At 41.7% G+C, this 27,800-nt stretch overlaps 1 protein-coding gene across 1 annotated transcript in view; it reads right to left on the bottom strand.

Annotated features, from left to right (window-relative positions):
• Positions 1–27,800, bottom strand: part of LOC126244256 (zinc finger SWIM domain-containing protein 8 homolog) — a 525,958-nt gene that overhangs the window by 40,952 nt on the left and 457,206 nt on the right. Inside the window, exons 19-20 of the mRNA XM_049948222.1 lie at positions 11,238–11,366; positions 5,194–5,742 (exon numbers count right to left, since the gene is read on the bottom strand). Of these exons, the coding sequence (XP_049804179.1) occupies positions 5,194–5,742; positions 11,238–11,366 (678 nt within the window). The remainder of the gene's footprint in view (positions 1–5,193; positions 5,743–11,237; positions 11,367–27,800) is intronic.

Genomic DNA, 27,800 nt, shown 5'->3' with positions numbered 1-27,800 from the left:
GAAGAAAATGTGGTGAACAGTTCCAGTTGCTGTGAGGTAATGTGCTGGGTGAAATACCTAACTTCTCCACTTTCTCATGGAGCACTCCACTGACAGTTCACAGTGGCAGCAGCAGCAGCAGCAGCAGCAGCAGCAAAAGCTTAGTATCTAGTAATTGCTAAGAATAGTACTGAATAGTGTGAGAATAATAAAGAGTAGCAAATTTTTTTGTAAGTAGCTGCTATTCTTGTTTTAACAATGTAATAGAGAAATAGTTATCAGTTGCAGTGCACAAGTCGAAATTGGTTGTCAGCATACTTGGCCTTCTGTGACTTCTTCTGCCTGTTAATGTGTAACTTGGCTCGATCCACATCCCTGAAGCCTCTCCTCCATGATGGGGTTTACGGAATGTGATACATGAATAAATAAATGAGTGCACAGCCAAGTTCTCCGTAGAATTACCGTATACGATAATTTCTATATCTACATCTACAAACTCACTCCGCAACCCGCTATACAGTGCGTGGTAGTGGGTACCCTGTACCACTACTAGTCATTTCCTTTCTTGTTCCTCTTGCACAAAGAACAAGGGGCAAAAATGACTATATGCCTCTGAATGCACACTAATTTCATTATCTTACCTTTGTGGTCCTTATGCACACATATGTTGGTGGCAGTAGGATTGCTCTGTAGTCAGCTTCCAATGCCAGTTCTCTAAATTTTTCTGAACAGTATTTTTCTGAACAGTGTTTCTCAAAAAGAATGTCGCCTCTCCTCTCATTTGACTTTCCAAGCAATCTCTGTAACACTCGCCTGTGGTTTGAACCTACCGGTAATGAATCTAGCAGCACACTTCCGAATTCTTTCAATGTCTTCCTTTAATCCCACCTGGTGTGGAAGCCAAACACTGAAGTACTACTCAAGAATAGGTTGCACTAGCATCCTATGTGCGATCTTCTTTACAGATAAACTAATTTCCTAAAATTCTGCCAACAAACCCAAGCTCACCATTCACCTTCCGTGCCATACTCCTCACATGCTCGATCCATTTCACATCAATTTGTGACGTTATGTTCAGATATTTAAAAGACGTGACTGTAGCAAGCAGGACACTACTAATGCTTTGTTCGAACAGTGTGGGTTTGTTTTTTCTACTCAACTGCATTAACTTGCATTTTTCTACATTTTGACCCAGCTGCTGTTCACCACACCCACTAGATATTTTTCCTGGGGCACTCCTGACGATACCCTAGTCTCTGGTGAATTTCTTTGTGATTTCAGTGGTGCAAGGACTGCAAAGACTTCATAAAGGCCTTTCCAAAGGCTATTGCATAGTTACGATGTAACTGTTCAACACCAGCTCTAAACATTTACTTGCCATAATCAGATTTGTTAATATTTTTGTAGATTAATTTTGTATCTTACTTTCCTGTTTCTCATGTATCACGTATCATGAAATGTGAAACAGGAGTTAGTCTAGTAATAAGTGCAGAGTGGACTGAAGATGATTGTCTTTCTTCCTAGGACAATTTTATGTTACCTGCGTAAAGGTGTGTTGACCAACGAATAATTTTCTTTAACCCAGATGGAAAACAAAAAATGTTTATAATCAAGTTGTGTGTTTAATTAATATTTTGATTAATGTGTAAATGATTTTACTTCATTATTTATACTTAAACCTTCAAAAATGTGTAAATACTGTATTAATCCAACTACAACATGACCCCGAATATAGGGCGGTTTTTTTTAAGGGGTTTCTGGAAGAATTTCTATTTTTAATATATTCTGACTAATTAAAATTATAAGCCGTTTTACTGATATAACTTGACTTTACCCAAGGCTTCACATGCGTATGTGTTCAACTTATATACTGAACACATTACCTCCTCCCCCTCTCAGTGTCCACCTCTTCCTCCCACCTCTGTCTGTCTATCTCCTTCTCCCTTCTCTTCATCCATTTTCTCCATCCCCTCTCTCTCTGACCATATCCTCATATTCTCTTCCCCTCTTCCTTCTCCACTTGCACATCACCCCTCTACACATCCCACCTACCTTATACGTTTCCAACTCCTCCTTTGTCCATTTTCTCCTCCTCCTTGTGCTGTCCACCCCTCTTCTATCCATATCAAGCTGTCCCCAGCAATGCTCATAGACACATGTAGCCCCTGCAACACAGTTCAATAAAACGGGCCAATACTATTCGCAGTCAGTATTATTCCCACAACATGCCTGTCACGGGGGGCACCCTATATGTCAGGACCCACAAAATTGCTTCTTGCACAAATGTAGGCTGCCCTGCAAAGCAAGTCAATACTCTCACACAACATGCCTGTCATACAAGGCAGCGGCAGCATGTTTTTCTCTGTACATCTGCTCCTACTGGAGCGATGAGGCTATAAATCTTACAGTGCTGGTACATGTGAAGCTTGCTGTTTGTGTGTTCCAAAAAAGTTAACACTTTCTATTCTAAAGTGTTGTCATGTTTTCTCTGATTGTATTAAGCTGATATGCAAGTAGTCATTTATTAAACGTTGTGGAAAGTTGCTCAGCTAATGTTGTTGTTATGTGTTGTAATGTAATTCCCACCATTTTCATGTTGACCATGCTTCCAGCTGTGCTCAATTTGAATTCTATGGTGAATGCAGTTGTAATATTCCTCTGTATCTCCAGCATTTTCAATTTGATAATTTCTCAAGTAATAAGAAATCGTTCATTGCATGTCTCTTGCACATACTTGACACCCTGCTGCTCCAATTCATGACATTTTCTTCAATTTGGTCCCATGCAAGTGTTCTTCACCTGACGCCACCTAGAACATTTGTTTCTGACACCAAATTTTCTTCCTCTGGACAGTTGTTTGTGGTCTCCTTTTCATGAATTGCTATTTACTTAGCATTAGTGTCATACTGTGTGTGAACCAATTATGAACTGTGATGTTCCAGAACTGTGCTCCTCAACAGTCATGACTGTAATTTGAGTCCATTATGTATCGCTTCAATTTATTCTTCTTGCAGCTTTTACAATATAAGCATACTGAATAAACAACAATGTGTTATCCTCTCAGCTCCCACGGGCTGAATCGGCAGAAATCGGTTCTCTTGGGGTTGACAGTGCGCTTCGCATTTGTTGTCCACTCTGAATATCAAGAGCGCTGTCAAGCAGTAGCTGCTTTAGCACTGATGTTGACTCTCTTTGTTTCATTTGTTGTGACACATTTTAAGTGTTCTTTCCAGAAATATTTATGTCAGAATTCATTTGCTTCCTGTAGAAATGCATACTATATTGCTGACATTTGGATTCAGATGAACTGCTGTTTAAACACGGTAATCCAAGAAAGCATGATACACAGGATACATTCCTATGGTCAGCAGCTAAATGAAATTTGATGCCTACTCATTACAACAACTACAAACTCCCCGAACTCTTTCACCGCATTTAGCCACGCAGATAACACTGCATACCATCTCAAACTTTTGAAATCAAAGAGAACTCCTACATTAAGTTATTACCCAGTGTAAAAATACTGACCTCTGAAAGTAAAGCTTTATCTGTGAATGGAGGGCCACCCTGTATATTTCAAAGGACAAATTTGGGAAAAAACTTCATTTTATAGTTCAACAATGGAAACTCCAGGTTGGAATAACAACAATGTAGGAAAAGATGAGTCGCAGACAGACAATAAAAAGACTACTAAACATGTAAGCTTTCAGTCAGAAAGCCTTGTTCTGAACTACACACACACACACACACACACACACACACACACACACACACACAAGAAAATGCAGTTCACAGACACATAACCACTGTCTCTGACAGCCATATGGTGTGTGTGTGTGTGTGTGTGTGTGTGTGTGTGTGTGTGTGTGAGCCAAAAGTTTGTGTGTTTAGTAGTCTTTTCGTTGCGCCTGTCCGCAACTCAACATCTTTGCTATATGACGAGCAACATCCTTTTCAAACACTGCCGTTATTCCATCCTGGATTTTCCTGTCTCCAATGTAGGAAAAGGTAGACTGCTATTTACCATGACACGTTAAGTTGCAGACATCCACAAGCAGAAGACACTTACATACAAGGTTTTGGTCACGGCCTTCATCATAAAAATAAAGAGAAACAAACACTTATGCATCTCACAGTGTTTAGGATCTGGTTAGTGTCGTATGCTCTTCTAGGAGGACAGAAGCTAGTCCGAGGTGCCAGAGTTGGTGGTCATGGGTACATGAGGTGTGCTTGTCTATGTGAATGAATAGTGTGTTTTTCTATCTCATTTCTTGACCAAGGCTGTGGCTGAAAGCTTATATGTGTCTTTTAATTGATCCTGTCTGCAACTTAATGTGTTGTTTTCGTGGTAAGTAGCATTCTATCTTTTCCTACATTGTTGATATTCATTTTATAGTTGGGTAGATATGGGAACATGACATTACTAATAAAAGTTATAATAAAGATAAAACTTCAGATTATTTTCAATTCTTTAGTCCTATACTTCTCAGAGCCTTTATGATGTGGTTAATGCTGTATGTTCTTGTAGGACGACAGCAACTGGTAACTCATCAGACAGTTCTTTCATTTCTTGGTGAAGTATGCTCACTATTTTATATACTTGAATTTAGCATATTTCGTGACAGTACTCACTTTTCCACGGATGTTTATAAGATGATATTTAACTTTTTTGTGTTGGCTTCAGTCGTCCAGTGAAAGTATGATTCCATAATGCTGTTTCGTCAGCTGCGGAAATGTCCTAGTTCAATGCGTTTGCCTCATTTTTGGTGCTTCAAACACCATTTTTCCGAATGTGCTTCCTTCTTGATGTTTATACAAAAAAGTAGTAGAATAACTCATTTTTACTGGTCACTTGCAAACTGTTATAACGGGGACCTGTACATTGTTCCACCGTCACACACCGAGTGTTCACTGCCGACTGACTACGGTCAAAGACGACTCCAGCGTCAAAGACATTTCACACAACACACAAGCTTCCAATTGTAACCAGTCTCTTTGATATTATTCGTCACATCTACTAATATTAATCAATATGCTGTCACTCTCGAACATATAAGCAAATTAGCATAAAATAAGGCAAATTACAAATTCACAAAAAATATTCCGACAAAAATCAGATCCATTACATTGGGAAAAACTAGATTGTTTTATCCTTACAACAGAATGATTCACTACTACAAATGGAAAGCCAGAGCGAGAAAGAGAGTGAAATACCTGCTGAATGGCAGCCGAATATACATGGTGGTGCGGAGCTGCTTGAGTGCCCGTCACAGCAACACGGACACCCACGGCACCGGCGGTTGTCGGTGCCGGAGCCAATGTTACAGCAGTACCATAGTACTGCAGAGGGGTTGGAGCTCCAGGTGGTGCTGTGGCAGCAGCTCCTCTGTGCTGCTGGAAGGCAGCAGCAGCAGCTGCGGCCGCTGCCGGAGGCTGTGCGAGATACATCTGCAAGTGCGGGGGAGGTGGCAAGGCGACCGCTCGTGGGTGGAACGTGTGGGCGCGGGCGTGGTTGTGTCGGTGGTGGTGCACGAACCCGTAGGGCGCGACAGCGGCATACGGCAGTGGAGCCAGAGTCGTCACGGGATGAGGCGGTGGAGCCGGGTAGGGCGGGGGCACAGCCGTAGTCACAACAACTGCCGTCGCGGTGGCTGCAGCCGCATGCTGCGCCTCTACGAGGGCTACCAGGCCTTTAGGATCCAACTGCAGGGGCTCTGGCTGCACTTCGGCCTCAGTAGGCTGGTCTCCTGTGCCAGGGGAGTGCTGCCGGCAAAGAGGGGACCATCAGGACGAATAAATGTGATGCAACAGCAACACCGAGAATCACTCATCCGGGAAACGACCCAACCGTGAAGCGTACTGATGTTGCAGCTAGCATAAAGACAACTCTGTGGGAAACTGGCAACAACTGCCAAAAGAAATTAAGAATATGGTAGGTTATAACTACACATACATTTGACAAAGTGCGCAAAAATTTGTTACTGAATAACACATTTAATTGTAACATCAAAGTTGTTATTCATCTTTACATTCCACCTCAAGATTCATGCAGGTGATGAAACAGAAATATTTCAGTAATACTTCACATTAATCATTTTATTCTGTGTATGGTGTTAATAAACAAATACAGCATTGTGAATGTATAAGAATAAAGTCATAGTGAAATCAGCTGACTGATTAAAACTGTGCTGGACTGAGATTCCACAATTTGCCTTTCTTAGAAAATGTCAATATAGTTGTGGGATTTTGATGGGTTACTATCCCGAAGTCAAACACTTTCACTTTATATTTCAATCGATACAAGTGTGTATTTAAGTACAAGCATCTACACGTGTATATACAGCAAGTCGCATAAACAGGCTGAATCATCTCAAACTTTTTGTCCAAAAAACTTGTGAGCAGAGAGAGAGTCCTCATTTGTGGATTGATGTTTATATCGATGCCACACAGCCCCCCACCCCAGTACGGAGTATTTGTGATTATACCTGGAAGGAGGTGGGGGGGGGGGGGGCAGGGGGTAGTGTTTGCATTGTATTCAAGGATGTCCTGGGGTCCGGGACAATTGGTGCCTACATGTCATCTGGCAATGAAGTCGGTGGTGGAACACAAAATCATAGGTCCATCACCAAGTCCTGCAGACAGCGTGGTCAGGCGAGGTAACGGCTGGCTCCAGAGAGAACCGGTGGGCCGAAATTGGAAAGAACCAAAGTGCGGAGAGAAGATTCGAATCTAGCTGAGAGGAGAGATGAAGGCACATAGAAGGGTGGGTTTGCAGTGTTGAGGGAGTGCGGAACACTGAAGTACCTCGACTTCCAGTGCTCGTCTGATAATGTAGGGTTCGAGTCCATCAGAAGACCGAGAACATGGTCGTTATCTACTACCAGCGAGACATCTTCCACGCAGTGGGGCGGAACTGAGGAGTGAAATGCGATCACAGGAGGGTCGACCTCAGAGTGGGATGGAAAACCCGCGAACGGAGAGTCACTTAAACTGTCTGGGAAACCAGCAGAAGAAGAGTCGCTAGGGCTGGACACCGGTGAGGGACCATGGGCCTGAGTGACTTGAGCCATATCATTCAAGAAGCCCTAAACATGGTGGGGGCCTAGGTCGTCAGCCGTGTTGGGCGACTGTGTTGCCAGAGAATCAGAGTTCAAAAATGCAGGTTTGACCCGATGCAGTGAAACTGTCTATGAGGTGTCCTTGACGAGAATGTTGCATGTTGAATCCCCACGTAGCAGGACTTTGAAGGGGCCCTTGTAGGTGGCTGTAAAGGTTGGTGTACGGTGTCATCCCGTAACATGATGTGGGAACAGTCTCGAAGAGAAGTGGGCATGTAGCAGACCAGAGGGGTATGGCTAACCAGTGGATAGAGACACGTGCTTGAAATGCGTACACAAGCGGCTAATGAAGTCTGGAATGGGGTGGGGTGGGGTGGGCACATCCTCCTGAGCCATGCGTGGGACTAGTTCAACTGGAAGGAAGGAGTTCTCCCCATAAACCACCTCAGAAATGGTGCCCTGGATGTCTGGTTTGTGTGTGGATCTCAGCCCTAAAAGGACCCAAGGTAGAGCTTCTGAGCGAAGGAAGTTATGGTGGCATCTGAGGGTGGTCTTTAAAGTGCGATGCCACCGTTCCACCAAATTGTTGCTCTGGAGTAGTACAAGGCGGTGTGGATTTTGTGGATACCGCACATGCAATACAGAAAAGTGAACAAGGATAACTCGAATTGCCAGCCTTGGTTAGTTGTGATTGTCGCTGGACAGCTGAACCTGGCCATGCAAGAGGAAATGAAACCTTTGGCACTGTCTTGGCTGTGATGTTAGGCAAACATATGGCTTCCACCCATCGGGACAAGTGATCAATAGAAGACAGGATGTATCTAAAACCTTCTGATGGTTGAAGGGGTCTGATGACATCAATGAAAGTACCTGAAACGTCCTGGAGGAATGCAAAATTTAACCAGTGGGCGGACCATAAGGGGGGAGACAGGCGAGGCACTCAATAATAATCTTCTTGGCGAAGTCATACTTCAGAACTGGTGGCAGAGAGAGGAGCAGGTCACAGATCAGGTCCGAGTGGTCATGAAGGTGGGTCATGAGGCAGAGGAACATGGACCTGTCATTGGAAATGTAGCGTGGCTCGAAAATGTGCTCTACCAAAGTGAACCACGACACAGGGTTGTCTTCTGACAGTGGCAGTAACTTCGGTGGGCATCCAGGGGGAGGAGACTGAGGCGAATTATGAATCTCTGGGAACACCAAATTCTCTTTGAGAGCTGCGAAATCCCGTTATGGCCAGGGAATGGTAGCACAGCAGCCTGGCGTGGCAGGTGCAGACGGTACCATGGAACGAACAGGCGGAAGGGCAGCAGGAGCCGGAGCCCCCGGAACTGATACACCGGCCAGGGGCTTTGCACTGAAATGTCAAATTTTTTATGAGAAAACATGGAAGGCCATTGCGGCATGCACAGCCAGTGCTGTGGAAACAGTGATGGGGTTTACAGCGAGAACTTGAACCCTCTGTGCGAGCATGAGTGGCAGAGAGGAGTCAGATTGTGAATGTGTGTGACATGAATTAAAGTCCACGACACACGGCAGGGGCAAAGTTTGTTTTGCAGTGATGTACATCACCAGATAGGGGTGGGGGTATGCGTCCATCGGTTGCACAACACTAGCAGCAGGCGCTGGCCCATAAACTGAACATGCACTATATGGTCAACCACATGTGAAGAAGTCCTGGCAAATGCCCGTGGTGCACATATGTCCTTGGCTAGTCCTTGGGAGTCATAACAGGTGCGGAGGACAGCTGACTGAAACATGTCTCACATTCTGGTAATGACGGCGTTGCACACAGCACCACAGTAACCGTCACAGGAGAACGCTGTGAATGAATGTTCAGCTGTGGAGGCAACTTAACCTGTGCGTTCGGATTATGATCCCAAGAAACACTGTTCTGAATATCGTCTGATTTGAACTGCACGTGGGAACGAACACAATTCGGTGATACAAATCCTGAGTCCATTGTTCTGGCCGAATGTGTAGCAAACAGCCGTTGTAGCGAGACGAATGTCTCATGTGACGTGGGTGTAGTATGTGGATTGTAGTCAGCAGGAGAAAATCCAGTCACGGGGTCACCACTGTGGGAATGTGATGGGTTACTATCTCGAAATCGAACACTTCCACTTTATGCTTCAATACAGATGTATATTTAATAGAGATGTATATTTAATAAGTACAAGCATCTACACACGTATAAGTAGCATTCACAGACTGAATCATCTCAAACTTTTTGTCCAAAGAACTCTTGAGTGGAGAGAGTCATCATTTGCGGGTCATTTTTATATCGACGCCACTTAGTGATCTGATCACAACCTGCAACTGGATTCGAAACTTCTGTTTATCAGAGCTCTCATCTACCATTTTACTTTTATCTTTCAATGATGAGCTTACAGCTGTGAGGCAACTTATTTCCCCCAGGCAATGAGTTGGATTGCCTAATTTTTATTTTTCTCTGTCTTTCCATCACATTTTCCATTGCTTCATTATTATTTTCATATTATGTAAGACTAATTTTAATTCAATCATATAATTAATTCTCACATAATGGCACATTGATGCGTCATAATGTGAGAATGTGAGACATATCTAAATAAAACGTTTTCTGTTTTATTAATATTCGCACCTTATTAACTACTTTTTTTATGAAGTTACAGGAAAGCTAATTTTTTCATGATGTAACACAATAGTCAATTTCAATGTTTCCTTCTTTGTTATCAAAAATGGATTATAATTATTTTTTTCTTGTTGCTGCTCTCACAGTGATTCTTAGTCAAAATTCTTTAAACTTCCGATTTCAATTGCTCACTGCCCAAATCCCAATTGCAGCAATTTTGTTTGACAGATTTCATATCTAAAACTGAGCAAGAGTCAATGGAGACTGATAATGGACACGCTTGGTGAAATTAATTGACTGCTGTATGTAACTATTTTCATTTTCTGTTTCAACACAACAGCACCATTTTTGCAAAGCATTCACCATTCATCAACATTCAGACTTATACATTCGTAACTTCTAACATATTCTTTGTGTTCAGAAACTTACATTTTTCTACATGTACAAAAATGAGAAGGTTAGAAGAATGTTCTCTGCCCTTCCTATAACACGAGCTTGGCCCACTACTCTTCCATCAACCCATATTGGTAAACAGGGAGCCCAATAGCTTTTTCTTCTCTTTTCATTTACTTCTTCTCGGAAGCCCATTATTCAGTTGTTTCCTCTGTTTTTCCATTCCCTCCTCTTTTACAAGGTGGGAGAATTTATGCTGACCTGAGAGCCAACACCGGGTAACATGACTTGTCCACAATCTCTTATGTTAATAGCAAAGAATTATTGCTACTCTCATGATCAGACTTATAATGTTCTTTCTCTATATTTCATGGCAATTTAATATACATTATGACCATGGAGAAAAGATAACAGACAGCACTAAATTTTCATTATCAGCCTCTAACAACGTTTTTTGTCCCAAAATACCTCATTACTGCTTAAGATTTCCCTTTTTATGAGCAGCCCAATGCCCCAATTAGATTTTACTTGTTAATTATGTAATGTCAACACCACAGCAATAGTGACCTCAAGCACTCATTCCTGACAGGTTTTAACAAGACAGTAGCCAATATCAAAAATAAACGACACAGAAAAATGTTACAGTAAGACAGAAAAATTTGTGATAAACAAAACAAAAGGAAAAGAAAAGGGAGGAAAGAAAAGAAAAGGAAGAAAAGGCCTGCCCTCAAAGAGAAATTGATGACAAAGAGTATATGCAAAAAAATAAAATATACCTGAACACAGAGCCCCTAATGTCAGTTAGTGTGAAATGTGTAGACAGCAAACACAAATGTGAAAGATGATACAAGGGAACAAAACATCAAAGAGGGATATTATCCTCATTGTTTATTTGTATCCTCATCTAGTTGGGCTGTATATGATACCTTTCTTACACCTAACATCAGATTTCAGTTGTAACTGAGGTCTTTTAGTTTTAAATGCAAGCAAAAAAAATATCTCAAGACACTATGACTGGCTGTGCTACCAAACATCAAATGACACACAGTTCCGTAAGCTTTTTGGTATCACAAACCCTTATTTTTTTCACTCCTCCATTTATTTCCCCACAGTTTAAAATGGTGGTTTTAACATGCCACATATTTCTAAGATGAAAGAAAACAGTATTGTATGTAAAAACCTATGTTACGTACCTTCATGTAAAGTTCGTACCAGTGCTTTGCAACCTGAAACAGTACTTCAGGATACACACCACCACCTTTTGCCGCATTTTCAACAGTAAGACAGGACTGCTCGAGCATCTGATCGCTCTGCTCCTTGCACTGAAATTAAAAAGAATATTTTGGAGTTTTCACTATAACATCCGACGACTCGCCCGAGAACCATGTATACAACATGTTCGCCGGGAAAGCCTCAAGCAACACATAAAAAGAGCATACTTTCTATCAGACTGAAGGACACTGGGATAGATGATGCCTGCCTGCATACTCGCAGATAACATTTGCAGGTGGGTGTCATCTAGCCTGCTTATGGTGCAAGTTTGGATTACCAATATCAGTTGTGTATGTAATTTTTTACTACTTTTCACCCCGAGATGGCTTTATCTCACAATCAGCTTTGTATTGGGAATATTCTCTGTCTTGCATCTCTGAAACAATGGCAGTTCCCACACCTGTTTACGAAAGCCAAAGCATCCTAGAGTCACTGCTCATGACGTCACAACACCTTGTATGTAGTGCTGTCACTAGCTGTCATCCTCAGTGAGTCATCCTCGGGACTTTGGGCCTTGGTCACATGACTCCTGTGTTGTTCTTTGTGTGTTTTGTTGTGTCGTGTATATACATCTGTATACTTATTTGTATAGTAATAATATAATAGAGAATTCTGATTATTGAGAATATGAATTTATATTTTTTTGAGGTGACTTTTTTGTGATGGAATAATGTCTGCAAAATTAATGAGCAATGAAAAAAGAAATCGTTTCTTCTTCTTACCTAAAGTTCATCTTACAATGTTATGTATTGGTTATGTGTGTTCCTAGTATGCCATATTTCCCTACATAGATTCCTGGTTTGGCAAAAGATAATTTGTGCTGAAATACTGAGGCTTATTAAATGAGGACACATTCATTACGGAATACTTTATTTACATTTGTCGAGTTGCTATATGAAATTGTGCAATAAGAAAGTTACGAGGAAAGTAAATAAATTACACTGAGTGTCAACACGGTGAGGAAAGTACAAACAATAGGAACCCAGTACATGCGTCAACAGTGTCAGTCCTATTGTTTATGCTTCTAGTCACTCTGAATTTCAACATTTGAGGAATAACACAGTGTGCAGCAATTAATGGCTATATATTGTGCAAATGGGATGAACTGTTTTTGCAGACATGTTCATTCATTGTGTTATTCATTACATGTGACCCAATTTGTAGCTCTGACGTGTTTATTGAACCATTCAATAAATCATAACTACATAAATTTGACACCGATATTTTTATGAACTGTTAATTTCAATTAGCTGCTGATGGCTTATTATTCTTTCATGCAATAACCTTATTTCAGTGTTACTGCCATTTTCAGTATTACAATTGTCACAAATTATCATCTAATTGACAGCATCTGGACCACGTACAATGATTGTAAGTGTACTAGAAAATGGCAACAGTATCAATATAATCTTACTGTTTGAAAGACTAATGTAACATCCAGCTGCTGTGACTGCTGTCCACCTCATGGCAGTCGCTACGTTACGGCAAGAGAAATTGTATGACTTGAGAGTATCTAACAGAACACTGCTTTTAGAATTTCATCACATCAGTATTAAAGTTACCAATTATTAAAATTTTAGGGCTCATATATAAAAGCAGGTGCATTAACAGTATTTGCAAAAAAAGAAATACAGTGACAGGTTGATTTAAAAGGGTTATGATCCATGCAAATAAAATCTGGTAAATGAGCACTGGATAAGGCCTGCCTTTGCCTTCATTCCTGTACACCCAATGGCATCAATAACTACTTTGTTAGCATAGAGTAAAATACTTAAATGAAAGTCCAGGCTCAGAGTAATATGAAAAAAATAAAAAAGCTGTTGCACTATTAAAACCTAGAACTGAGTAAAGTAATCGTAAAAATAATGAATTCATATAAGCACCTAGAGAGTGCAAGGTGCGTCCAGCGTGTCCTCCACAGCCCTAAGGACAATCAATCCAGAGCTTGCTTAGTCACTAGCTGTAGTGATCAACAAATGTTTAGCCTTCACAAAATTCCTGAAACTGGCACAGATAGTACCAGTCTATAAAAAATTATGACCCATGTGAAGATCCAGTTTTAGACCATTTCAGTATCAATAATCCCCCTTGCCAGGACCACCACATTAAGAAGTAGACAGAGAATTAAAAGTCTGTGGTAACCTAGTTAGGAATAATAGCCATTTTCAGTCAGTATGTGTTTTTATGGTTCACCAGTATAAATAAAATAAAATAAGATAAGAACACCCTAGGAGATTTCATTATGAGGCAAAAAATATATAATTACTTAATAAGAGAAACGTAGAAATACTAAGCTGCCAGCTTTCTGGAACACCGGACAGTTTTCCAGTAGTTGGTCTAAAAATGTTCAACACATTGCTTCAAGAAGTAAAAAATTTTCGTTATATGTTCCATTAAAAACTGTTGTCATTGACTTTCTTTGTGTGTAATGTGATAAATAATTTAAGTTTGATGCAGTCTGTCCAGTAATGAAAAAAACACACATACCTAGTAATAAAGTATATGTTGGACAGAAACTTTTGTCCCAAAGCTAATTCATGAGATAAATTCTTTAAATATATTATCTTAATTGTATGACTGAAATCACGTTTGATCAGAGGTACTAATACCCCACCAGTTTTCATATTTGATCTGAAATACCCAGTTAAATATTTGAAGCCAACTGGACTACACATTTTGCATTCGTGTTCCTTAACACATCTGCCACCAAGAGGCTGCCCCCAGCCTTGTGCCAGTCAACGTGTTAAGCCATTGCACATTCTAGCACAGTACAACACACTGCAATACTTCTAGAAGTAGTTCAGTTGTATTTCGCAATGGTTCTATATGTATGTGGATTGAGGCCAGATATTCACAATATTTAGCATAGGTTTATCATTACCTGACTGTGTACTTAATGATGATTGTCATTTAATAGACTGACTTGAAAGGACATAGCTTGGTCATCACTGCAAGTTTCCTCATGTTCAAGACTTCTGATAGTTTTCTTCAATTTTGTCACTTTGACTTTGGCTCAAGTTACATATTGGCACCAACCCTTCCTTCCTTCCTCCCCCCCCCCCCCCCCACCGCCACCACCACCACCATCATCAAAATCTTGGTTGTGGTGACAGACTGATCTGTAGTGCAGCCCAAGGTCTTGGTTATCTCCCCCCCCCTCCCTCCCCCCTTTTTTTAATGTGGCAATCTGATTGAACTGAAGGTTGACCAAGTCAACAATTGTGAAAGCAGAAAATTTGACAGTTGTTACAAATTGAGCAGGGCCAAAGACTAATGTTTACATCTACGCCATATTGAAAAATGCAAGTGGGGCTTACTATGTAACTTTTACCTCAACTTTTTCAATAACTTTCTTATATTCAAAAATACAAGAGGTTCACTGTTGTCTTCATTATCTGTGGAGGTCACATCAGTAGTAAATAAATCACTTTGTTTGTATCCATTGTCTGACACTTCAGGTGCCGATGATACATCCCAATTTTGCAGAAATGTTGCTGATATTTTCTGTCATTCAGCTGTATCATGTTTTGGTAGTGGAACACATTGAGAAGATCTCTTCTTCTTCTTCATTGAGAACAGCATTCTCTGGGGAACAATTTTCCTCTTGGAACTTGGCCTCTCACTTCTGGACACAAATACACTGTGAACATCATTACGGATTGCAATTAAAGTGCCTTCCAAGGAAGTTATGTGCTTGTCGTGCACTCCAAGTTTCCTGTTTGTTGAAATTCCTCAAACAAGTTATAACAACTTGGATGTCAACATGTCATCCTGATACAATATGGTTGCATGATCATTGGATGCCCTTCTGCTGGCCTGTGCCAGTATTTCTGTGTTTCATTTACAACACATGCATCCGCACTTGAAATCAATTGTTTGTTTTCATTGTATCAACTATCTGCAGGCTGCTGCATAGTTATAATCTTCTGACACACGACACACAGTATGTGTGTGTTTACACATCTTCCACTTAATGCTTGTATCCACACATGATCAAGACTACTTGTATATAGATGTATTATACTTTTCACACCTTAATTTACATTTACACCCCTCCTCATTATCCCCGACAGAACATATTTCTTGCACATTTGAACAAGATGATGTTTCCCAACCATCAACTACCTTGATAATGGGCTTTTGTTTTTTTGCTTCACATCCTCACTTAAATTGTGCCTATGGTGAATCTCAGTTTGTGGGTGAGCTTTCCTTTTGTCAGGACAAGGTGTCTGTTGAACATTTTTTTCCTTAACAAATGAAATAAGAGCAACTTTTGCTTTGTCTAGATGTTTCACACACACCCTTTCAGATAAAAAATATTTAACTGCACGATGCATTCACTCCAAATGCATATTTGTATTTATGCCAGCATTTAATCTATGGCAAATAGAGCAGCACTGTGAATTATGCAAGTAATGTCCTGTAAGAAAGAACCAAATTCAGATGTGTCTGGATCCCTCTTAAGTTTTTGGACAGCAACTGGAAATACCAGTTTAAGTGCAGCCACATTCCTCTCCTCCAACGACACTCCGACAAGTTTATAAGCTTGGGCTTGTTTCTCTAGGCCTGTAATTTTCCGACGAAGGTTTCTTCTCCATGTTTCGTCCACATGCCAAGTGCAAAATAGTCTCCTCACTGGTGCGTCCGTTACTGCATTTCATGCATTACAGAAAGAGTCAGCCAAATGAGGCATTAACACCATGGGTGAAATTTTATCTACCTCAGATCTTATACAATCCAGAAATATGAACATCATTAGGGTATCAATTCCGTTTGATACCAGAAAGGCACAAGGGAACCAGTATCATATCATCTAGTACAAATAATGTTGACAGTTCAAAATTGTAGCCATTCAGTCCATGTCTTGTGTCCATACACACACAATCATTCTATATTTTTTCAGAATTTCTCTCCGAACTTGATTAATTATTATTAGAACAAAATCACTGCTCTTTAGGCTTAGATGAGCTTCATTAACTATTTCTTGAGGCTCATAAAACAGCACACAATGATTCTCATCCGAGCCTATTTCATGTACTGTGTGGTTCTGATGTTTCACTGAAATACGTAAGTTTTAAGAACATTCAATGTTTGCAAGATCCTGAGTCATTATATGACAAATCATTTCCAGTTCAAAACCAGACTGAATCTCTCACTTTGTCCATTACAGCTTGAAGAGGGACTTTGCTGGCAAAGTCTGCAGCTATGCTGGCTTTCTCTTTCGGTTACTGCAATATGACGTAAGTCACAGTCGTGACCAACATGCACAGGCTTCAATATTGCCTGGCGTGGGCCACCTGTGGTTTGGGTAACTTTTAATATGTGCTAGGCACATTCCACCAATTTTTTTGCTTCCTTGCAATTTCAAGTGCCTGAGAGCCTTACTTTGTGAAATAAAGTGATCCGAACAATGGCAAATATAATATTACTCACTGTACCATCAACAGCCACTTCAGAGCCACAGTTTTTAACAAAGGCTGCCTTTGTTGTTTTCTCTGTATCTAGTTTCCCTTCCCCAAAATTGGAAAATGACACGAATTAAATATTTTCTGTAGTAACTTGTACATTATGCACTGTTCCTAAATGGTCTAAATAAAACTGTCCTGACCATGTTTCAAAATCGCATGCACAGCACAATTTCTTTCCTCCCATTTTATCATTTGAGATCTTACTATGACAATCTCGCTGATGGTGCTTGATGTTGTGTTCGTAATTGAAATTTTTATTACAGGCTCCACACTGATAAATATAAGACTTGTGTTCTTTCTGGAGAGAATTTTTCTAGGTGAACCTTCGAAGCACGTTCTCTCAGATGATTGTTAAATTTATACTGCTTTCCACACACGGATCACTTCAACCACTTACGTTCACTCATATCAACAGAAATAGAAAAATGTTTCACATTTTATTACAAAACATGCAAACAGCAGATTTCTTTAGTAGCTATACTCACGTGTAAAAAAAACAATGGAGGAAAAACATCTTTCTCGTTTTTCGTCTTGTCTTGCCTCCCCTCACTGCCTGGTGGTCACGTGACCGAAACCCGTGATATCTCAAACGACTCGCTGAAGATAATGCCTAGCTGCAGCATTACATACTAGATATTGTGACATCACGAGCTGTGACTCTAGGACGCTTAGGTTTTAATGCCGAGTTTACATTGAAGCATAGCCACCAATAGCATGGTACGAGATACAAAATCGCGATATTTATTGCTTTGAAACTTGTTATCATTTGACAGCTGGAGTGACACTGGCACTCCTAGCACAGAGAAAGCCAACAGTAAGATGAAAGTTTGTTTTTAATTATTTTTTAATTAATTTATGAAATAGTTATATTTTTACATTCCAGTTGTCAGGCTACATGAATGATTGTGAAATAAATGTAAAAAACAGCCAAATTCACTGATCCATGTCTTAGTACATCATAGTCGTGGAAAAATATTTTTAAATGTTGTTTATATTTGTAGCTTATTCCACATAAAAGCAAGAAAATATAATGGAATTATTTCCATTACGAGATGCGTATATTTTTGTTGATATCGGTTTTTACTGTCATAGGCACTTTTCTTTATATGTAACAATTTTGCTTGGAGTATAACGATTTCCACATTCTTAGACTTCACTCGAGTTTCCAACGCACAAATATTTTTGAACTTAATTACTTTTCCTTTTTTTAAACATAAGAACATTCACCGGTATACTTGGGAAAGCAGGGGAACCAGATCTGTCATTGACTATATAATAACAGATCAGGGATTCAGGAAGGCTGTGAGGGACACACGTGTATTCAGGGGATTCTTTGATGACACTGATCATTATTTAATCTGCAGTGAAATTGGGATTGCGAGGCCGAACGTGCAGGAGGTCAGGTCCATATGTAGGAGGATAAGAGTGGAGAAACTTCAGGATAAGGAAATCAGGCACAAGTACATAACAGCGATCTCAGAAAGGAACCAGTTAGTTGAATGTAGTCAATTACAGTCATTGGAAAAGGAATGGACAAGGTACAGGGACACAGTACTAGAAGTGGCTAAAGAATGTCTTGGAACAGTAGTGTGTAAAAGTAGGATGAAGCAAACAGCTTGGTGGAATGATACAGTCAAGGCAGCCTGTAAAAGGAAAAAGAAGGCGTATCAAAAATGGCTACAAACCAGAACCCAGGTAGACAGAGAAAGTTATGTTGAAGAAAGAAACAAAGCCAAACAGATAATTGCAGCATCCAAGAAGAAATCGTGGGAAGACTTTGGAAACAGGTTGGAGACTATGGGTCAAGCTGCTGGAAAACCATTCTGGAGTGTAATTAGCAGTCTTCGAAAGGGAGGTAAGAAGGAAATGACAAGTATCTTGGACAGGTCAGGAAAACTGCTGGTGAAGCCTGTGGATGCCTTGGGCAGATGGAGGGAATATTTTGAAGAGTTGCTCAATGTAGGTGAAAATGTGATCAGTAATGTTTCAGATTTCGAGGTAGAATGGGATAGGAATGATGATGGAAATAGGATCACATTTGAGGAAGTGGAAAAAATGGTCAATAGATTGCAGTGCAATAAAGCGGCTGGGGTGGATGAAATTAAGTCGGAACTCATCAAATACAGTGGAATGTCAGGTCTTAAATGGCTACACAGGATAATTGAAATGGCGTGGGAGTCGGGACAGGTTCCATCAGACTGGACGAAAGCAGTAATCACACCAATCTTTAAACATGGAAACAGAAAAGATTGTAACAACTACAGCGGTATCTCTTTAATCAGTGTTGTGGGTAAAATATTCTCAGGTATTGCTGAAAGGAAAGTGCGAGTATTAGTTGAGGACCAATTGGATGAAAATCAGTGTGGGTTTAGGCCTCTTAGAGGTTGTCAGGACCAGATCTTTAGCTTACGGCAAATAATGGAGAAGTGTTATGAGTGGAACAGGGAAATGTATCTATGCTTTATAGATCTAGAAAAGGCATATGACCGGGTTCCTAGGAGGAAGTTATTGTCTGTTCTACAAGATTATGGAATAGGAGGCAAACTTTTGCAAGCAATTAAAGGTCTTTACATGGATAGTCAGGCAGCAGTTAGAGTTGACGGTAAATTGAGTTCATGGTTCAGAGTAGTTTCAGGGGTAAGACAAGGCTGCAACCTGTCTCCACTGTTTTTCATATTATTTATGGATCATATGTTGAAAACAATAGACTGGCTGGGTGAGATTAAGATATGTCAACACAAAATAAGCAGTCTTGCATATGCGGATGACTTAGTTGTGATGGCAGATTCGATTGAAAGTTTGCAAAGTAGTATTTCAGAGCTAGATCAGAAATGTAAGGACTATGGAATGAAGATTAGCATCTCCAAAACGAAAGTAATGTCAGTGGGAAAGAAATATAAACGGACTGAGTGCCAAATAGGAGGAACAAAGTTAGAACAGGTGGACGGTTTCAAGTACTTAGGATGCATATTCTCACAGGATGGCAACATAGTGAAAGAACTGGAAGCGAGGTGTAGCAAAGCTAATGCAGTGAGCGCTCAGCTACGATCTACTCTCTTCTGCAAGAAGGAAGTCAGTACCAAGACTAAGTTATCTGTGCACCGTTCAATCTTTCAACCAACTTTGTTGTATAGGAGCGAAAGCTGGGTGGATTCAGGTTACCTTATCAACAAGGTTGAGGTTACGGATATGAAAGTAGCTAGGATGATTGCAGGTACTAGTAGATGGGAACAATGGCAGGAGGGTGTCCACAATGAGGAAATCAAAGAGAAACTGGGAATGAACTCTATAGATGCAGCAGTCAGGGCGAACAGGCTTAGATGGTGGGGTCATGTTACATGCATGGGAGAAGCAAGGTTACCCAAGAGACTCATGGATTCAGCAGTAGAGGGTAGGAGGAGTCGGGGCAGACCGAGGAGAAGGTACCTGGATTCGGTTAGGAATGATTTTGAAGTAATAGGTTTAACATCAGAAGAGGCACCAATGTTAGCACTGAATAGGGGATCATGGAGGAACTGTATAACGGGGGGCTATGCTCCAGACTGAATGCTGAAAGGCATAATCAGTCTTAAATGATGATGATGATGATCAAAAGACAACTATGTTAAAGACATTTGCCGTTTGTGGCACAGTTCTAGTAATGATGGCAGAATTGTTTTCTTCTACATTTTCGCTTTATTGCTTTTTGACATTTTATCATCACATCTACACGGTTTTCCTCTTCAGTTACAGTAGTGGCCACTTATTTGGTATGTTACATAACACGGGTATTGCATTCCATAAAAGTTTCCCAAGTTTGTCATAAACGGATTTGACTGGAAGTCTAGTGAACAACATTTCATGTTGTTGTGAAGATATGTCGTTCTACAAAATGTCAGGTCTACTATTGTTTACTAGCAATTTTTTGTTTTAAAATAAAATGACATACTTCAGTATATGTTTGTGGATTACAATAGAATCATAAATAAACCATTTCACATTTAGAATGAGATTTTCACTCTTCAGCGGATGTGCGCTGACATGAAACTTCCTGGCAGATTAAAACTGTGTGCCTGACAGACTCGAACTCAGGACCTTTGCCAAAAGCATTTGACTGCAAAAGGCGGAGGTCCTGAGTTTGAGTTTTGGTCCGGCACACAGTTTTGACCTGCCAGGAAGTTTCATATCAGTGCACACTCCGCTGCAGAGTGAAAATATCATTCTGGAAACATCCCCCAGGCTGTGGCTAAGCCATGTCTCTGCAATATCCTCTCTTCCAGGAGCGTTAGTTCTGCAAGGTTTGCAGAAAAGCTTCTGTCAAGTTTGGAAGGTATGAGACGAGATACTGACAGAAATGAAGCTGTGAGGATGGGTTGTGAGTCATGCTTGGGTAGCTCAGATGGTAAAGCACTTGCCCGAGAAAGGCTAAGGTCCCAAGTTTGAGTCTCAGTCTGACATACAGTTTTAATCTGCCAGGAGGTTCGTTTCATATCTCTCTGGGACCTCAGAAGCTACTGACAGACAAATATGATGTATCTTTTTTGTGATTGCCACAATATATTACACTACATGTGCTGTCCTTTGTGAAAGCTATGTTACAAATCACTAAAAATGATGCCATTCGCACTCAACCAATATTGTATTCAAAAGTGTAGTTTACTGTCTTCTGTGGGATATGCCGATACCATAACTGTATTGGCCAACATGCTGTGAAGCATATCTCACCATACATCTACTCAAATGAGTAGTGCACATACGGTAGCAACACAACATCTACACACTGTTGGTAGCAACCACTTCCACACACATGTTCAATGGCTTTAAAAAGAGTACATGTGTCAGACAGGCACACAAGTCTGAAGTTCCTTATAGACACTGGCTCCAACTTCAGTGTGTTGTTTGTCTGCCATGCACTGGACAGCAAACAGGAAATTGAGCAGTGATGATGACAGTCAAAAACTCTGCAATCAACACTTAGGGACCCTGGTTTCTCCATGCCTTTCACGCAATCACTAATAATCACTGATGTCCAGGAACTTATTTTAGGTGCAGATTCCTTGCACATTTTGCACTAGCAGCTGATCTGCACGGAACATGGTTATTGAACTCAGTTGACAACAATGCACCATCAGGGACTAGATGCCTTCCTGCTTAAAGTGTGTTACTGAAAATCAATTATGGATGCACCTCTAACAAACAATGCACAATCACAACACAGAAGTCTTCTGAGGACCACTCAAACCACGAAGTGAGATGCAGGTACAGGTTCACCACAATGATGTCATGCACAGTACAGTACCCACATTCAGAATACACCAGACAGCCCATCTTACTGCCATGATGCCACTGCATCCAGACTTGTAAAACATACACTCACAATGGACAACATGTTCCGCAACCTCCAGGAGAGTTTAAGTCAGGCAGTGTTACTCACTCAGTATCTCATGCACACCTGGCTATAGCCACTGATACAAGTCAGTTCGCAATCAGAGCAGCACTCCACCAACAAGTAGACCAACACTGGCAGCTGCTCAAATTTTTCTCTATAAGATTGTAACCAACCCAACATAAATGGAGTGCACATGACACAGAGCTGTTAGCAATTTTCAAAGCAGTTAGATACTTCCAACCTCAAATAGAAGCTTGACCAGTGAGTATTTTTACAAACCACAAACACATTACTTCAGTGTTCAAGAATGTTAGTGACAAGTGCTCACCTAGAAGTTTCAATATGCTGTGTTCATAAGCCAGTTTATGATGACTTTCACCAAGTAGAAGATACCGAAAATTTAATGGCCGACTACTTTCCTCGTATTTGTGGTGTGGCAGAGATTACAGACTACAGAAAACTTCATGTAAAACAGGCCACAACTGTTGTCGAACAACTCTTCTATATGGCTGTACCCAACTGTAACTGGAAACTGTGGTGTGATGTATCTCGGAACAAATCACATCCATTCATTTTGCATAAGTTCTGCAAGACAGCATATGACTGCATCCTTTGCTTACCTCATCCGGGAGCACCAACTCTATGATCAGATTGCTTCCAGATCACTTTGTGTGGCCTCTCATGGAGGAACATGCACCTGCATGGACACGTTTCTGCGTACTGTGTCAACTGAGTAGTAAAGTTGGTTGTGATATTTGTGCTGACTCTGGAAACTTCTAAGGTGCAACAGCTAGATTTGCTCATATTCAAACAACTAAGGTCGTATGCGCCCATGCCAGAACCTTAGAACACTAAGAAAGAAAAGGAGTTAAAAGATACTACATGTTAAGCCCAATCGACGGAAAGAGAGACAGCTAAAAACAAGGACTTCCTCTTAGAGAAATGTTCACAGAGTGCACCATAGAGAAAACGGAGGTCCTGAATTAAAGATTCTAAAGATTAAATGTCCTTCACCATATTGCTATGACAGATAAAAAGCAAAACACCATCAAGAGCCAACACATCGTTCGCTTAAACGAGCGATAACACAAACAGCAAGCACAAATTATAATGCAAGCAGCTAAAAAAAGGGCATTCGGTCAGGAAATGGCTAACCTTCAAAGTTTGATGACAATGAGCACAACGTGGTGGGGGATCATCACTTAACAAATGACAATGGCTAAAATGACAGTGCCCAATACGCGACCTAATTAAACAAGGTGGTGAAGGGTTCACACCCACCAGGAAAGGGGCAGGTAGTGTGAAGTTAAGCTGCTGGGACAATAGCTGAAAGTGACCTCCCGGAGATAACAGAGAAGAGGGATGTGCCCCATACTGGTGGTTAAAGGAGTCGTCGAAGGAGGCATAGGGTGGGTGACCAGGCATGGCAGACAAACAGCATGCGTATCTGCTAAGTAGAACATCATGCTGGCATGCCAGCAGTAGTTCAGCAGCTTCTGTATACAGCAGCTTCTGCATACAGACTCTCAACCAGCCTACAGTAAAAGGCACCAGTGGTCGAACGGATGCTACAGTGGTGGATTGTATTTAGACAGTGTAAGATGGATGGATGCATAAGTCAGACACCATAGCCTAGTTTTGAATGGATGTGGGATTGGTACAAATGGAGGAGGCTGGTCTGATCCGCTCCCCAGGAAGTACCACATACGACACGTGTGACACTGAGGAACTGGGTACAGTGAGTGGCCAGGTAAGACGTGAGATGACCACATAAGTTTTTTATTGAGCAAGAAGAGTCCCAGGAATTTTGTAGTTTCTGCAAACGGAAGAACAACAGTCCCAAGATGTAAAGATGGTGGAGAAAACCCATTGCGCCGAAAGAAATTCATACAAATCGTTTTGTCAGTGGAAAAGCAAAACCCACTGTCGATGCTCCACAAGCAAAGACTATCAAGATATCACTGTGAACAGAAAGGGTGCCGGACATCGCAGCTGGAGACACGCCATAATAGGATTAATGGCGACAGCAAAATCGACGACGCTCAGGACAGAGCCCTGAGGTAACCCATTTTCCTGGATAAAGGTGTCCAACAAGGCAGAACCCACACGTTCCTTGCAGTCCTCCAGCAGGTGTCTTAGGCTTTCTCCAAATCAAAAAATATGGCCACAGTCTGGTTTCCGCAGAAAACAGTTCATGGCGTAGGTTGACAAAGTGATGAGTGTCAACTGCAGAATGGCGCCCTCAAAATCCACACTGTACAACGGTTTGTATATTTCGAGACTTGAGCCACCATGAGCAAGGTGCTGCAACATCTGAATGTTAACATCGTCCGGCCCTGGGGTGAAAGTGAGAGCATGAACTAGTTCCTGCATAGTAAATGGAGCATTGTAGCATTCACAATTTGAAAGGAGTATCACACAAGTCTCCTCCACTCATCTCTGATGAAGGAAGGTAGTTTGATAGTGCGTGGAGCTCGAAATCTCTGGAAAATAGCAGCCAAAGGCACTGGAGATAGTAACAGGGTCCACAATGACAACATCTGCTATGGTCAGGCTGGAAATTCGGAAATGGACCTTGATTCCAGAGAGCTATCGGAGGTTGGCACACACAACAGGAGAGGAAATAGAACTGTTAAAAGAACTAGTAAATGAAATCCAGCTAGTTTTCCTCCTATCCTGAAGAATACAATGACACTGCACATGCAACTGTTTATATTTATAATGAATGCAGTGTGCCACTGTGGGATGACTGAAAAATGTGGAGAGCACGTCTCCACACGTGAATTGTGCCGCAGTACGCCTCAGTCCAACATGAGATGGGACATGGCATGGTATGGTATAGGTGAAGTGTGATAAATTGAACTTTCTGCAGTGGTAAGGATAAGTTTGGAAGGTATTCTACCTTGTCATCACAACTGGGAAAATGTTGTTCATCATCAAAGGTCTCCAGGGAGGATTAAAGCCTCCAGTTGGCCTTAGAAAGCTGCCAGTTGGGTTTACACACAGGTGGGGTAGGAGTCAGCAAATTGATATCATACGAGAAATGGTCACTCGAGTACATGTCAGAGAGAACAGACCACTCAAGATGACGCGCAAGCTGGGCAGTGAAGAATGAGAGGTCCAAACGGAAAAGGTGTGCTTGGAATCTGAAAGGAACATGTGTGCTCCAGTGGTAAGGAAGATGAGGTTGAGTTGACTGAGCAGGTCAGCCAAGAGGGCACCTCTCTGACAGGTTCTAGGAGAGCCACAAAGGGGATGGTGTGCATTGAAGTCAACAAGCCACAAAAGCAGTTGAGGGCATTGCCCACCAAGCTGGAGAAAGTCTGCCCTGGTGACACCAATTGACAGAGGGGTGCAGATGGTACAAAGGGAAAAGGCGAAGCAAGGGAGGAAAATCAGGACTGCAAAAGCTTGCAGCCAGTTTTTCAATGAGATGCTCTGACTACGAACATCATTCTGGATGAGCATGACTCCCCAACGAGATGGAAAGCCGTCCTCAGGGGGAAGGTCAAAGCGGACCGGAAAGAAATGCGAGAGGCCAAGGCAGTCATGAGGATGCAATTTTGTTTCCTGGAGGCAGAGAACAATTGCGACACTGCAATTCCAAGAGCAGCTGTAATTCCTCCTTGTTGGATCTAATGCCACGAACACTGCATTGGAGGAGTCATGATGCGGAAAGGGGAGGGGGGGAAAAATGAAAGGATGTCACCTTGGTGGCTACCGAGCACCAGCCTTTGAAGATTCACTTGCTCTGGGCACAGAGGCTGGAGGATTCTGATCCATCAGATCTAAAGATGCATCAATATTCTCCCTCAGTTGGTCTGCGGATTCCAGGGCAGAAAATTGGTTGGCGGTGCGCACCAATGAAACTGAGGTTGATCGGGTGAGACTATCAAACGGCAACACTGCTGAAGAGGATCTCAGAGTCAGCAAAGGAGAAGACAGTTTGCTTTTGATTTCTTGGAGCCTTTGCAGTTGGCAGACAAAGATTCAGATGTTTGTTGGCTGGAGGGACATAAAAAGTCTTTGCACGGTTATTCCTTCTGTCCTTGCTGGCCTGCTGATTGTGTAGCAGGTGATTTCACTGCCGGAGGCGAAAATTTGGTGGCTTGTTGCACAGCTGGAGGAGAAGGAGACAGGGATGCTATCATGACACTGGGGGATTTAACAACCACCAAACTGAATTGAAGGTTGCTAGTCCGCTTGGTTATCTCCTTTGAGGAGTGAGGTGTAGCAAGAACGGTACTGTAGGTGACAGATGGTAAAATGCAGAGCTTTCGACTAGCCATTAAATTGTGAGCAACACCTTAAGGTACTTTTTCCTTCACCTGGATCTCCTGGATGGCCCGCTCATCAAGATACATGGGAAATTCTAGGGATGAGGCTGCATGGCACCACTGCAACTGGTACAGTGGGGAGAAGGAGGTGGAAAATCGTGTCCCTACCACATGTAACACACTTGGCAGGGTTTGGATAGGACATTCGAGTGTGGTTTAACGTTGATACTGGTAGCAGCGCATTGAGTTTGGAATGACTGGCCCTACTGTGATGACTTCATAGCTTGCTTTGATCTTTGATGCAAACACTACTCTATCGAACATGAGGAAAAATAGAGTGCATGTAAGCACAAAGGATGCAGCAACCTTTCTCGTCACCCAATGCACTGCAGTGATGCCCTGATCAATCAGAGAGATAAGTCTGGATTTCTCCCCTTGGTCACACCAACGGGCAGCCTAGTGTAAATTATACCACGCGAAGAATTCACGGTTCAATGGGCCTCGATACAAACAGGATAGCCATGGAGGAGTCAAGTCGCAAGCAGTTGTTGGGCTTGAGAATCACAATTCATCTCCAAAAGCAAAGTGCCATTGTGTAAACAAAAGAAGGATTTCACAGAGCCTGTAATTGCAAGAACTTTTTGAATAATGATCGGATTAAACATTGCAAAGGACTGACCCTCTTCAGTACGTGAAGCCACGAGAAACTGAGGTGCAGCTGGGAGAGTCTTTCAATTATTAGCCTCATTCTGTTTACATTTACTAGACGTAAACTGAGATGAAGACGACTGGTTCATTGTGAGAAAATCCTCTACGATTGCCAGTGTCTCCGATGGGTGCACTCGTTCCAACTGCCTCCCCCCTCCCCTTTCAGAGGGGGGCCACCACCTTAGGTGATTGTTCACACTTCAGGTCACATCTCCTGAACTCCTGACAGAGGGACCAAATGACAATTTGAGAAGGTAACAGCTCAGGCAATCACCCCTCCCTGGGTCTGGCCTGTACCAGGGGGTACGTGTAAACTCACCTGTCGAGCCAGGGCTGGGAATTTACATGTTTCCAAGTCACCTGCTATGTGCCAAACGCACGGGCCTGCCTTCAGGTGCACACTGGGAGGAAGAAGAAAAAGAGGAACCTCAAACAGTGAAGCAGAGGACAGATAGTAGAAGGGTAATGAAGAAAGGAAGAAGGAAAGAAGAAAGACCGACAGAAAGAACAACGGATCGACTGTTCCGATGTCAAGCTACTGAAAATTCAGAAAATATTCCCAAAAATATACTAGACATGTTCCACACAAGAATGGAAAGAGGATAGACAAGCAGCACAGCAGGGAAAAGGTACCGCAACAGCTGGGGGTGCACGGTAGCCGAG

Source organism: Schistocerca nitens, chromosome 1, assembly GCF_023898315.1.
Source record: "Schistocerca nitens isolate TAMUIC-IGC-003100 chromosome 1, iqSchNite1.1, whole genome shotgun sequence".
Taxonomy (NCBI): Eukaryota; Metazoa; Arthropoda; class Insecta; order Orthoptera; family Acrididae; genus Schistocerca; species Schistocerca nitens.
This window is presented reverse-complemented; position numbering and strand designations above follow the sequence as displayed.